Genomic DNA, 14,429 nt, shown 5'->3' on the forward strand with positions numbered 1-14,429 from the left:
CAATAAGCCAAGTAGACTACCCCAATTCTTAAACAGTTACAATATTTGTAACTTTTCAAGGTTTATTCAACATTAGGAATATCTAAGGTGTCACATTTACCCATGTAGGAACACTGCTTCCACACATAAAAGTTTCTTTTGGTTTTATACTTTCAAACTCAGGTTTAACTTTAGTTTCTTTTTATAAAATTTCTTTAACATTATATTCCCTCTTATAGGTACATAATAAGGGCTGTGAAAAAATCTCCAGACCATTAGGCATTTTAGAAAACATCCGCCAATGTCTCAAAATGATATTCTGAATCGCCCTTACATTTTGGTAATTCCTAATAATAAAAGACCTAATGTATTCAGAATTTTTCTCCATGGCCGCATCGGTCATATTGTTTTCATCACCATCCTCCATAGTTTTCCCAAGCAGAGGGACATATTTTGTTCCTCACACTGTTCGAACTTCCACCTCAACTTTGCTAACTAAATTCGGGGGATAATCCTGTTGTAAAAAAAATTCTTTAATTTTTGCACTCTGTTCCTCAAAATTATCATAGCGAGAAGTCATCCTAGCCACCCTAACTAACTGCCCCTTAGTGATGTTTCTCTTTTTATGGGGGTGGATGGTCACTATGATAGTGCAGGTAGGAGTTGGAAAAATTCAGTCATATCATAGTGGTATGTAAACTTTAAAAAATCAGTGGTACTGTTTATAAAATCCCAAATCCAAGGGGCAGACACTGGGAAACCTTTTAAGAAATTATGTAATATTGGACCAGAAACTAAAACCATTTAGATTAGATGATGAGTTTTAAAAAGGTTGATCTAAAAGTTTGTATTAGTTCTGATGATACCTCTTGAGATGAAAGCTTATTTAAATAAACAGTGACTGTTTTATCTATTTACTGGGATTTTGTGCTCATATTAAGTTCAGGGCTTGGGTGTATTTTGAGGTACTTTGTCTTATTGGTTTTGATTTGTACCTGAAGGTTAAACCACAATTCTAATATTTTGGTTCTTATTCTAATTGTGACTGCAGGATACCAGTGCCTGTAGTCTCTGTCATGGCTGAGGATAGAAGGTATGACATTTTCTCTCCCACCACAGTGATGGTTGTGTTTTTGTCTAATCACCTTGATGTGAAGTTGGAAGTATAGGTTCTGGTCTTAAGGTAACACCCAGTGGTAAGATTTTCTTTTTCAGTCTGGTTGCCTGCAATCCTCCTCATGTTCACACTATTTGCCTTTCCAGAGCGAAGGACTGTACTCAAAAATGCTGCTGCCTCCACAGGGCTATACATGTGTAGTATTAGTGTCATGTTTTCCCACCCATCTGCTGTGCTGTCATGATGGTACCTGCTTCCATTTTATCCTCAGACTTATCTCACATTTATGTTTTCAGATAGCAACATTCCAGGTAAACTTGCTCAACAGAGGTAACCATTTTGTTTTCTTCCTTTAAAGCTGCAGGCATTTCTAATTATATTGCCCAGACAGAGAAGTTTGGAATGACAGCATCAGATGGAGCAATCTACAGCACAATCGACCCTTCCAGTGATGAGATGCATACATTCAACGGGTCTCTGTCCCAAAATCCAACCCCTTATGCCACCACCCCTGTGGTACCATTTGGAGGACAGTGCCAGCATGTGTCGGATCAAGAGTCAAATATGTGGAGCATTCAGCCAGGATCTGCTGCAGTGCAGTATGCCCAGCCAGACCGAAGCAGAACAGAAAATGGTATTTTATCTTACTTTTCACACACCATTTCTATAGTGACAGTTAAACCAGTGATAAAGGAAGAAAGTAATATGCAGTGTTGCTTAAAGTGTTCTTCTGCAGGGTCTATAAAATAGGGATCTGTTTTCAGAGAGTTCTTCTAAGATCTTCCATGCCTAGTTGTGTGCACCCTTCGCCTGCATACAAAGTAGTATATTTGTACCCCACTATGAATGTGCGCACATACTTGTATGTTTAAGTTCTTTCTTGCCACTAGCGCAGTTTAGGTTATATTCTAATATATATTACTGGAATGTTTCCAAGTATGATGCATAAAAAAGCATAACTCTCTTAAGTGTTTCCGGAGTCATTAAATCATAAGTCAAGACCCAAACTAGGGACTACCTTTATTGCCTGGGGGTTGAAGCGCAGTATCAGAGCTTGCTGAAAGGGACAGCTTTTTAATTCAGTAACTGTAGAAAACATTGAAAGGAGCTCATGACATATATTAAAGCTCACATAGTATCAGTGGCAGAAAATTAATTTCTCAGGATCAAACTGCCTCATTTAAGACTATTGAAAAGACTTTAGAGGCTCATGTTATGGAAGTAGAGGAGGCCAAGCTGCAGCTGAAGCCTGTACAAGATTTTAAGTCTGCTGCCCCAGTGATGGTCTGTAAGTCCTTTCTGGTGGTTTGAAGTCAAGCTTCCACCTATCATCTGCAGATGATTTGAGAAAAAGTGGAAAGTACCCATCACCTCCTTTTAGAAGTGAAACTGTGGGGTGTTAGCCACCTTTCCCATGTTTGAGCAGTTGTGTGGCTGTCCATCCTGTGTGGATGAAGTCACTGAAACTCATTTTAATGCTAGTGCTTAAAGCCAGGTTACCAGCATCCTTAGCCTTCCATTGAGCCTAATGCTACTAATTGAAAGCTGAACTGGCCTCCATGCCCTTCTACACATGTTAACCCCTCAGTGATCTGTCACGATTAAAATTTGTAGGCTGTTGTTTAGATGCAGGAAGATGATCAAGCAGAGATGTTAGTAAGCAGCCTGTGAGCATCTCCTCTTCCTGAACTGGGTCATATGATGGTCTGTCATGTTCTAAAGAGTGCTTCTCATCATGTTATGTGGGTTTTGTCCACCCAAACATGAGTCCACTGTTCATCCTGCACCTGCCTCTGTGAATTGATAAAAGCCTGACTGTCTAGTTAATAGTGCCATTCCTCCTCCTTCCCTTACAGTTCTCATGGGGAGGGAATATGAGGGGACTAGCTCACTTGTCTTTGAGAAAGACAAGAACAAAGACCCTTCTTCATCTGGTACCCCCTGTCTGGGTAGCGTTCAGGAAAATCCTTCAGCTAATGAGAGCAGCAATGGACTGATTTGTGTTCTTCCTTCTCAATAGAATATGTACAACCAGTACCTAGGGAAGAAGGATTAACTTTAGGCTTCTCTTCTCTGAGATTTATCATAACAGTGCTATATTTCAATCCTGGAAGCATGAATTCAATGATCTGTTTCCTCTAAGAAGGTGAATGCACACTGTCTGCCTGCTGTTGAGTGGTATACTATACTTTATAAGTCCAATGAGGCTTGACTCTGTGTGTAATTTCCACCAAGTCCAGATACATTAGTCAGGTTTCTGGAATGCTACATGTCTATAACAGATAGCAAGGCTGAGTGAGGCTGTGATCTTTTCATTATGAGCTTCTCTAGAGTATTCTACATGTCATTTTCAGGAGGAGGATCCTTATTGGGGCCCTTTCATTGAAATATTTTGTAGCTCCAGAAATGTGAAAAGATTGTTGAAGAAATTTATCTTACTCCCATCAGGGCCTTTTCAACATTGCCAGAGAACCCAATACAAGACGAGAAGACCACCTAGGCATCAGGGTGACTTGCTTGCTATAGCTTCAGCTGAAGAGTATTCTAATAGGCTGATGTCACAATAATCCTGTCTAGCAGCCAGGACTGTTTGTAGGGGACTGGTGCTCTCAGTTTGTATTGGCACAGGGACTTAGCACTGAAGGCAGCTGATTCATGGATGTAGCTAATGAAAGCTAATTAGATTCATAGAAGCTTTGGTGCAGGCCTTGGAGCAAGGAAACTTCTTCAACACAGGCTGCTTTATTCATCTAGAAAAAAACAGGGTAAGTCTGTGTTCTTCTTTGAGGCCTCAGAGTCTGTGCCAGCTTTGGAGCTAGGAAACTAGTTTGCCATATGCTACTTATTAATCCAGAAGAAAACCAATGGCGTCCTCGGTGACATCAGTAAATACTGCCTTAATGTGATACTGCAGTCCCCGATACCAAACTGGTTAGTTGTTTTGGTCAGCGTATCAGTACTTGGGAGTTTCACAGGGGATTCCTTCACTTTGATTAGGTGGAATGCATTTTTATTAGAATGTAATGCCCCTCGGCACATTCTGTACCTCCATGTTTCTGCCATGTTGTTGTCTCTAGTGATAAAGGCCCTGAAACAGAAAGATGCTCTTACAAAACCCAAGCAACTATCTGTTGTAGTGGGGCCCTACTAGAAACTCCTTCCTGGTGGCTCTGATTTAAGCCTTACTATGTTTGCAGTCCTTGGGGCTAACTGTTGAAATGTCCTTTACTTCTGCTGTAGAAGATTTGTTAAAATGGGGAAACAGAGGGCTCTGTTCTGTGCCATTAATTTCTGCCTAAGTCTCTTTGACTTTACTAACTCCTTGATGGGTCAGTAGACCACAGCTGTGGCTTCCTAGTTAACATTGTTCCTCTCAGTCTCATGATGTAGAAAAATGTTGTGTGGTGATATTTTTTCATCACTACCAGCATGCTTCACATTAAGGTGTTTTGGTGGGCTGTCAGTGGCTGCAGAGTCCCAGAAACCAGGAAGAGTGTTTCTCCTTCATCAGTCAGGCTGTACACTTGATTCCAAAGTAGGCATATCTCTGGATGGATGGGGAAATGAAAGTAGCTCAGCCTTTGTCCAGAGTGGGGGCTCACTTTGAGTCAGCCCTCATTCAAGGACAGTGAGTCAGCCTTTAAAAGAGTGCTACCTATCATTATCCTACAAATAAAGTCAGTTATTTCAGCTTTCTTGCCTTATAAGTATAAGATGGTATGTCAAGACTGACATCTCTTTCACTGAGATCAGATATTCAAGTTGTTGTTTGATATTTGAACTGTTAGGGATACACTAACTCTTACAACCACAGCTGTGAAGTGATTCAGGCCAAACACCTTGCCATTAATCAAAGCATGTTAATAATAATGGAAATGGACCATCTCATAGATTCTTTAAGAAACAGTCCATGTCCTTTCATGGAACTGCACCTACAGATAGTTAGTGTGCAAACTCAGGTGGGGTGTACCTGGAGGTCAGTGTGCAGAACCTAGATGTGGGGCACCTGGAGATCAGTGTGCAGAACCTAGATATGTGGCACCCGGAGATCAGTGTGCAAACCTAGGTGTGGTGTACCTGGAGATCATTGTGCAGATCTAGGTATGCTATACCTGGAGTTCAGTGTCCCAAGTATGGAGCATCTGGAGGTCACTGCATTTGTGATTATGTTTGATGCAGTTCTTCCTAAGTTCTGCTCTCCTTTGCAGGACAGAGACAAGTGCAGAGTAGGTTTGTTCTTTCAGGACTGGACAAAAAAGTTCCTGCATGCCTTTCTATTCCTTTTTCATAGTTTCTCATTTGCAAGTTATTAAGAAGTAAGTAAGACCATTTTTGGTTGATTCTTGGTGGTTCCCAGAGAGTGCAACTTCCAGATGGTCTCCTGGCCTGCAAACAGATGATTGCAGTCCATGTGGTGGGCATTTTAACTGACAGATGGGATGACATCTTTGGGCAGTGCTGGCTTCCTCTCACAACTCATCCTGTTCTACAAAATCCCCCCCCCCCCCCCAAAAAAAAAAAGAAAACAAAGAAGAAGAAAAAAACTTTCACTGGACTTTTCAGCCAAGTTAAAATTGTTTTAAAGCTGGTCTGCAATTGATGTACTTGAAGATGTGTCTGATGTACATTAAACTCCCCTTTCACATGGGCTGTAGACTCTGCATGATCATGGTGCATGTCTGTGCCATATCAGCATGTAAAGACCTTGTGATCATGGTGCATGTCTGTGCCGTATCAGCATGTAAAGACCTTGTGATCATGGTGCATGTCTGTGCCGTATCAGCATGTAAAGACCTTGTGATCATGGTGCATGTCTGTGTCGTATCAGCATGTAAAGACCTTGTAAAGAGCACAGCTGTTGCTCAACATAGATTGTTTAAGCAGTTTGGTAAATCCTTTATGGAAGAATCCTACCCATTCTTGAGACTGGAACATTATAGCCACCGAAGTCACCCATCCACTGTTTCAAACAGCCAGCTTGGCAAACGTGTTCATGTTTTCAGAGGGGTTGTATTTAGAGACTATCCCATCCACAGGTTAACTTTTGGAAGGCCAAGTGGCCATCCATAAAGAGCTTCCAACTGTTTTTCTAAAAAACTGGGTGTCCTTACTGTCCGGTTCTCACTTTATGCTAAAAGTGGTACCAGACCATTGTCTTTCAACTAGCCAGTTCAGCCACCCCACCTTTTTTCTAGGTGAAAAATCTGACTGGAGATTCCTCCATACATACTTTTAGATGTGTAGCACATATGAGATTTTATTTCAGGTGGGTGCTTGTGCCCATGAAGAAAGACTGCTTTTTGACCACTTACTCTAGGAAAGGAGAAAGTGGTTATTTTAAAGCAAAACCTTTCTAAATGGATACCGGAGATGCATTTCTTTTTTAATGTGCAGCCAACTAGGCTTTGGCCAACTCAGGCAGAAGGTTCTTCTACCTGGATGAAAGTTTTTATAGTGCTTATTTCAAAAATGTGTCCACTGGAGACATTGGTGTCAGTAGACAACTGATCATTCGCTCTTTCATTTTCCATGCACTGCAGCTTGGATATTCATTCCAGAAATATAGCTTTATTTGATATACAAGTGCTTCTGGATTTTTGTCTTCTGATACGTCTGCTTTCAGTTGCTCGCCACTTTTGCTCCAAGTTTATGGGTACTGCTTGGGATCCTTTCAACTGCTACCTATTGCAGAAGATTTCTCAAAGCACAAAATAACAGATGCAGAAGTACTCACAGTATGAGCTAATCTTTGTGAGAACCCCTGCAGTGGGTACATGTTTACCCTCCAACCATACTCCTTGTGGTGGGCAACCAGTCCGCCCCGTGCAGTATTTAACATTTTTATATTATGTTTGAATCCATATGCATTTTCTTTCTTTTGCCTGTGGTGGGGTGGTTGTCTACCACAAGGTCATTAAAGGGCTTACGAAAGCGATCTGAACATGATATCTGTTGTAGAGGGCCTACTCCAAGATTACTTATTGTGAGTTTTACAATGATGTATGTTATAAAGCTAAGAAAATTATTAGTGCTAAGTTTTTATGAAGATGCATGTGGTTTAGTGTTGTATTTATAAGCACTTTACTCAATGCCATTTTATTTGAGCAACAGTTACCATTTATTTCTGAAACTATTGTTTAAAATTCTCCTAGTTTTTTGTAAACCATTAAAACATCATTAAAAAACACAGCCTTGTTTCTGTAAGTATGAAAGTTTCTGTGATCAGTACAACAAGTATGCAGTATTTACTGAGCATGTGTGCCCTGATTTGTTCACATCTGTAGACTATATTTCCTTGGGGCATACCTTGGAGAATCATAATGCAAATTGCAGTAGATCTTCCCCTATTAGACACAAAACTCCATTTTGCTGAAGTAATATGAACAGGTTGGCACATTTTTTATTTATTTATTTTAAATGTCAAGTTGGAGGTAACCTTTGAATACAACAACAAAAACAACTTTTACAAGGAAGTGAGAAATGGCACATGTCATGGTCATAAGGTGGAGTTACAGACATACCTCTCAACCTCTTACATCAGGAATTCCTGCATAGCCAGTGATAAGTGGGGGTAGTTTCACTTCATTGATATTCGGTTTCTGCCTTATATAAGTGGTACATTTTGGATTATTTTCTGCTTAAACTCTGAGCTTTGCCCGGCTAAGACCTACCTGCAATCAACCGGACATATAAGTGAATTTAAGTAAATCTTTATCTGCACTTTTTTCAAATAATACAGCATTTAAATTGATTTATTTGTGTTGCATTGAGTACTATCTAGCTGGAAGTTGTGCCTCTATTTTTTCAGTTAGTTCCCCACCCACCCTCACTGCTTTTGTTTTGGTGTTAATCTTGGTGTCTTTGAAACTGCCTGCCCCTCTTGTAAATTTGCATTTGGATACTCCTCCTGGGCCCATCTCATTTGCTCACTCAAAAAAAAAATGCACTTTATTCATCTGCTTTTACTGCATTTGTGTTTCTTCTTACTTTATTACTTTATTTTGCTTTTGCGTCATCTTAAAAGTACTCAATTGTATTTATTACTGCTTGGTGTAGATATCATTCTAAGCCTTTTGGTTTAAGCACTTGGGCTTCAGACCAGTTGTTTTACATTAAGAAGGTTTGTGGTCTGCACTGTTGTGGCAGGACCGGTAGCTCACATCCTTCTAAGTTGGGAACTGCTGATTGAAGGCTTAGTGTCTGTTATTCTAAAAGTGTATTAGTTCTGGTTTAAGCACTCAGGCTTCAGGCCAGTTATTTTACACTAAGAAGGTTTATGGTCTGCACTCTTGTGGGAGGAGAGGCTGGACTCTGCCCTTCTGAGCTGGGAATTTCTGGTTAAAGGCTTATAGTGCCTGCATATTTGAACTGTTTCTTACTGAAATTGGTGGGCCTTGTTTGCTATAGCATAGACTAGATCCAGGCCTGCTGTATCTAGCTTTGTTTGTATAACTTGAGCACTAATCCAGGTCTTCTTAAAAGTATTAACCTGATTAGAGTGTACCTATCATTCTAAGCCTTTTGGTTTAAGCACTTGGGCTTCAGACCAGTTGTTTTACATTAAGAAGGTTTGTGGTCTGCACTGTTGTGGCAGGACAGGTAGTTTACATCCTTCTAAGTTGGGAACTGCTGATTAAAGGCTCAGTGTCTGTTATTCTAAATGTGTATTAATTCTGGTTTAAGTACTTGGGCTTCAGGCCAGTCATTTTACATTAAGAAGGTTTGTGGTCTGCATTCTTGTGGGAGGAGAGGCTGGACTCTGCTCTTCTGAGCTGGGAATTTCTGGTTAGAGGCTTATAGTGCCTGCATATTTGAACTGTTACTTACTGAAATTGGTGTGCGTTGTTTGCTGTCGCATAAACTAGATTCAGGCCTGCTGAATCTAGCTTTGTTTGTATAATTTGAGCACTAATCCAGGCTTTCTTTTTTGGAGATGGTTCCCATGCACCCCAGTGGCAGGAGTGTGCAGTTAGAACTTGTCTGATTGAAGACTACAGGAACAGGGCTCAGTCTTGAGATGTTTTTACTGGTTAATTGGTTAATTTGTTTAAAAGCCTTTTCTAATTGCTTGTAGTCATCTAAAGCTGTTTTAAGTGTATTTTTTACTGTTTGTAGTCATTTAGAGCTGTTTTAATTGTATTTTTTTACTGTTTTTGCCTTATCTTTTAAAAAAAAAAAAATTTTTTTTTCCTTGTTTCCCACCTTTCTAAACTAGTATAGTCCAGTTTTCAGGCTAGTGCTGAATTCAGGGCTGTGTTACAAGTTTCTGAGTTGCCCATACCTTACTTGGATAGGAGGAGGTTTCTCTGTTCATCTGTGAAAGAGGGAGGTTTGAGCAGCCATCTGTCCCTGGAGGAGTGGTTCCAGCCCAGAAGTTAGTAGTTTATAGGCCATTTTGGGATAATTTCTATCTCTTTCATTTCCCTGCTGTAAAAACCACGTTTGCACGGTTTTGCATGTCTGGGCAACGCCAGTTAGCTAAGGCTAAGTTATACCCGGCTCCACCAAGTCTCCTCTTCAGTTTTTTCCTTGAAGGTAGTCTAACTCTCAACCTAAGCACTTAAAAAGCATCCTACAGTCCAGCACTTGCTCAGACCTAATAGCAAGCATTAATATACACCGACACTTGATTGCTCAACAGGGCAAGGCTCATTATTCACCCCTCACTAACCAAGCGACTAAGCAGCTCACCCTACCATTCAGGCATGACCAAAGGGCAATTTCAGGTATACTCTCCAGTCCAGCTGGTGAAAATGGGTATCCTGAGGCAATGTTACAACTGCCTCATGTACACAGACAACCCTCTCCTCCTACCACAAAACATTAACATATGCGAGAGATGCAATTATATAGCTAAATTGGAGGCTAAGCTCTCTCCACCCAAGACTGGAACAGGCAGTTATGAGGAGAAGGTTAACACTTGCACCACACCTCCAGCCTCATATAGACATACTAAACCAGCACTGGCAAAAATACACACAAATACATGAAATCATACTCAGAGGCTCTAAATAAAAACCTGCAAAAGCATCAGAGACCTCCAAAGCAGACACCCAAAAAACCTGCACCTCCTGTCACAAACCAGACAACACATAAAACACAAAATCAGTGTGCCGCACAATCACAGCCCTTAAGGTGAAATGATATACCTAACACACTAGTAACAGGTGATTCTATAGTCAGGCACACTGACGTCCCACTCACTAGGTTGAACAAGGAGAAGGTTACGGTTTGCTGCCTGTCGAAAGCCAGAATGCACCTCATAACACAAGCACTCAGGTCACTCCAGAACAAGTGCAAATATGACTCTGTCATTGTTCATGTTGGTGTGAATGACTTGAGACATACTTCCCTGGACTACATGAAAAGAGACATGGAAGAGCTCTCTGATCATGTAGCCCAGATGGGTATGAACCTGACCCTGAGTAGCATCCTGCCCTCACCGAGAATGATACTGCAGTATAAAGACAAAATTATCAATTTCAACAATTGGCTAAGCATCTTGTGTCATTCAAATGAGATCCAGTGTCTGTCAGCCTGGGAAGACATGCTCGACAAGCCTCATTGCTTCGCATACTTTCAAATACTGCCCAAGGCTCTTGCTGCCCCCATAGTGCCTTTTTTAGGCAAGGCTCAAAAGTCAAACCCACCTCTGTAAACAGCACAAATAAAAAACGCCAGGAGTTTAAATCTCAAACTGCAAGCGCTCAAAGCACTCCTCAGTATGGAGAACGTCGACATCTGTGCAGTAACTGAAACCTGGTTCAAGGCTTCACAGAGCACCCCAGCACTACCGGGCTACAACACATGCCACACATTTTGGCCACATAACATGGACCGAAACACAAAAGGAGGGGGTGTATCCATATTCATCAAGGATACCTACACCTCCAAGTTAGTGGCGCCGCATGATACCTCTGAGATCATCCATGTGCAACTAACATCAGGCAAATCTGCAATGCAAATTGTGGCCTGCTACAGATCACCCTCCATGACCCAGGGCCACCACTCTGCCTTTCTGGAGATACTGGAAAACATGAATGTCCTACCGAACACCCTGATATTGGGCAATTTCAATTACCCTACCGTTAAAACAAACTCCCAGGTCCAGAGCTTCCTGGAATTTATCAACTCAAATGCACTGGATCAGCTGGTAAACTCCCCTACCAGAGGTGAAAACATATTGGACCTGGTCATCACCAACATGGGCGACAGGTGTTTTGCACCGGAGGTCAACCCATCATTGGTTAGATCAGACCATAAACTAATCACTCTGGATGTCCACACTACACCACCACCCCCAACCAAGGAAACCACAGTGAAACACTTTTCTATAGCAAACTTCACCTTACTTAAGATGGAGGTGGTAAGTTTCACAGCCCCCACGCTAAAAGATAACAGTGTCCAGGATGCAGGGACCTTTACAAATGCAGTCTGTGAGCACCTACAAGGATGCATGGATCGTGCTCTCCCTAGCAAAACCAAGACTCACTCCCCTAAGAGGAGGAAACCAGTCTGGTGGACCCCTGCCATAAACAGGCTATACAATAGAAGGAGGAAACTAGTTCAGAAAAAAAGCAAATCCCAAGAAGGAAAGACATCCCTGATCAGTATCAGTAAGAAACTAAGGTCCCTCATAAAATCATCCAGGGCTAACTTGGAAAGAAAAATTGCCAAGGATTTGAAAGATAACCACAAAGCCTTCTTTAGCTATGTCAAGAATATAAGTGGCAACTAGCAGATATGCTCTGAGCCAGTGCAAAATAGCACAAAATATAGTGAACCTACTGATATTGCCAACATCCTGGCAGATAGATTCAGTGCAAACTTCATCCCCTTCTCAGCCCCAAAAGGGCCCACAACAATACCGGAAAAGTGTAGTGTCCCAGAAATAACAGAAGCACAGGTGAAAACAACCCTTTCAAAAACCAAAAGTATAGCGTCAATGGGGCCAGATGGTGTTCCAGGCTGCGTCTTGCATGAACTACAGAACAAACTAACCCCCCACCTAAACACACTGTTCAACCTCAACCTCTACACAGGCTACATGCCCGTAGAATGGCGCACAGCAATGGTTATTCTGCTCCACAAAGGAGGGGCCACAACTGACCCTGGTAACTATCACCCCATAAGCCTGACTCGCCTGGTCTGCAAGGCTGTGGAGCGCATCATCATGGAATTCATTAAAGACATTGGGAACCTCCAAACACTTGACCCGACCCAGTTCGGCTTTGTTAAGGGCAGATCATGCCTACTAAACCTGGTTGACTTCTTCGAGACAGTCACCAAGGTCATAGATGAGGGCAAGGTGGTTCACACAGCCTACTTTGACCTCGCCAAGGCTTATGACACCATTCTCCACTCGGGAATTGTAGAAAAACTCACCAGCCTGAACATAAACCCCTATGTCACGAGATGGGTTGCCAACTGGCTTAAAGACAGAACTCACACGGTAAGAATAGCAGGCTCCAGGTCCGACTATAAACCAGTCACAAGTGGTTTCCCACAAGGTTCGGTCCTGGGACCCCTGCTGTTTGGCATATACTTCTCAGAAGTACAGGCAAACACAGGAGGACTATGGCTAACCAAGTTCGCTGATGACTGCAAACTGGGAGCCATAATTGACTCTCCAGCTGACACGGACATTCTCCAAAAAGGCCTTACTGAGATGGACACTTGGTGTCAAAGTCATGGTCTCAAGCTAAATGCCAAAAAATGCATAGTCATCCTGTTTGGGAAAAACATAACACCCATGAATTACGACATAGGTGGCAGCCCCCTTAATACAGAAGAGGTAATAAGAGATCTGGGGACCCAGGTAGATAGTAATCTCTACTTTGACAATCATATTGCCAAAGTAGTTAGGAAATCCTTCTATGTAGCCCATCTAATTACTAAAGGGTTTACATCTAGAAGTAAAGAGGTTATAGTGCCCCTCTACTCGTCACTCATCAGACCCATCATAGAGTACAATGCCCTATTTGGGATGTACCTCACAAGACACTTCCAACAGCTGGAAAGACCACAAAAGTACCTCACCAAGAGGATTACTGGCCTCAAACATATGTCCTATGCAGCACGACTGGAAAAACTCTGGCTGTACTCAGTGGCATATTGCTTACTCAGAGGTGCTCTCTGCCTGACTTACAAAGCCATGTCCAAATCAGAATTGATGGACATGCTCCACCTAAAGAAATCCAAGTCACTGCGAGCCACTCGCTCTAGTGAGCTAAACCTTGCCACAACAATAAATAGAACATGCAGGAGGGATAGATTCCTGTCACAGAGACTCCCCATGCTTTGGAACAAAATTCCTAACTACATTAAGCAGAGCCCCTCACTAATACTCTTCAAGAGAAACCTTGATGAGTGGATGGGTATTAGAAAATACACCCCTGGGATCACTTCATTGGCTCTTCTTGACATAGGCTCAGTTAATTAATCAATGGGGCGGCGAAAGCGGACGCACTCTGGCTAGGCTTATAAATGCCCTCGGGCAGATAGCCTAGTACCTACCTATGAACCTAAATCTGGACAAAGCCATACAAAAAAGTGGGACAAAGGCCCAAAAATAGGGATATTTTTTAAATATTTGTCTTACAACCTTAGAAAGTTGATAGAATAACAGGTTTTGCATTAGCATGAATTTTCTGAAGGCTATGACATTTGGAACTCAAATGACTGTCATTATTTTCTAACTTAAATCTTTGATTATTTGCCAGTAATTTGCCAGAAAACCGCAATTTTATGAAAAACAGAACAGAAATCTGAAGCAAAAATCTGAACATTCTGCGAAAAACTGTACAGCTGAGAGATATGGTTACAGAACATCTGGCTGGGATTAAGTAAAGAGTATGCTGCAGAAATGCAAACAAATGTATCTGTGGCTCATAAGCTTGCATGTGTTCAGCATTAACGGCTTGCTACTCAACACAATCTGCTTGCACTTTGAGCCATCTGCCAGCCTAATAGTTCATTCAGAAGTAAATACTTGCCCCTTTTAACATTGCTAATTCAAGTTATCTCCAGTAGGCACAAATGATTTAGTGCAAAGGCTGCAAATAGAGCACTTGTATTCTCGGGTCTATATTACGAGATCGAAAACCCATTTGAGCGAATCAGAATTGAGCAACACATATAGTGTGAACTTCAGTAACGGCGAGCATTCAAAACCACGAAATGTCGAAGTGTCATAGTTGGCCCATCTGTGGTATAGCTCCGTAAGGTAAGTGTGCGATAGTTACGGACCATAGGGTTAGGGTGCGGGTTAAGGTAAGTGCATAGATAGTAATGTATGTCAGGTTTAGTGTAGGGTTAGAAGTAGGATTTGGTT

General features: G+C 41.7%; 1 protein-coding gene across 4 annotated transcripts in view; it reads left to right on the forward strand.

Moving 5' to 3' along the window:
* The window catches only part of ROBO3 (roundabout guidance receptor 3), a 2,447,731-nt gene that overhangs the window by 2,280,438 nt on the left and 152,864 nt on the right, over positions 1-14,429 (forward strand). For all 4 annotated transcript variants that reach the window (XM_044081188.1, XM_044081190.1, XM_044081189.1 and 1 more), the window contains one exon: positions 1,455-1,730. In XM_044081188.1, the coding sequence (XP_043937123.1) occupies positions 1,455-1,730 (276 nt within the window). The remainder of the gene's footprint in view (positions 1-1,454; positions 1,731-14,429) is intronic.

The sequence above is a fragment of the Protopterus annectens genome, chromosome 8.part0, assembly GCF_019279795.1.
Source record: "Protopterus annectens isolate FY-2018-M chromosome 8.part0, PAN1.0, whole genome shotgun sequence".
In the NCBI taxonomy this organism is placed as follows: Eukaryota; Metazoa; Chordata; order Ceratodontiformes; family Protopteridae; genus Protopterus; species Protopterus annectens.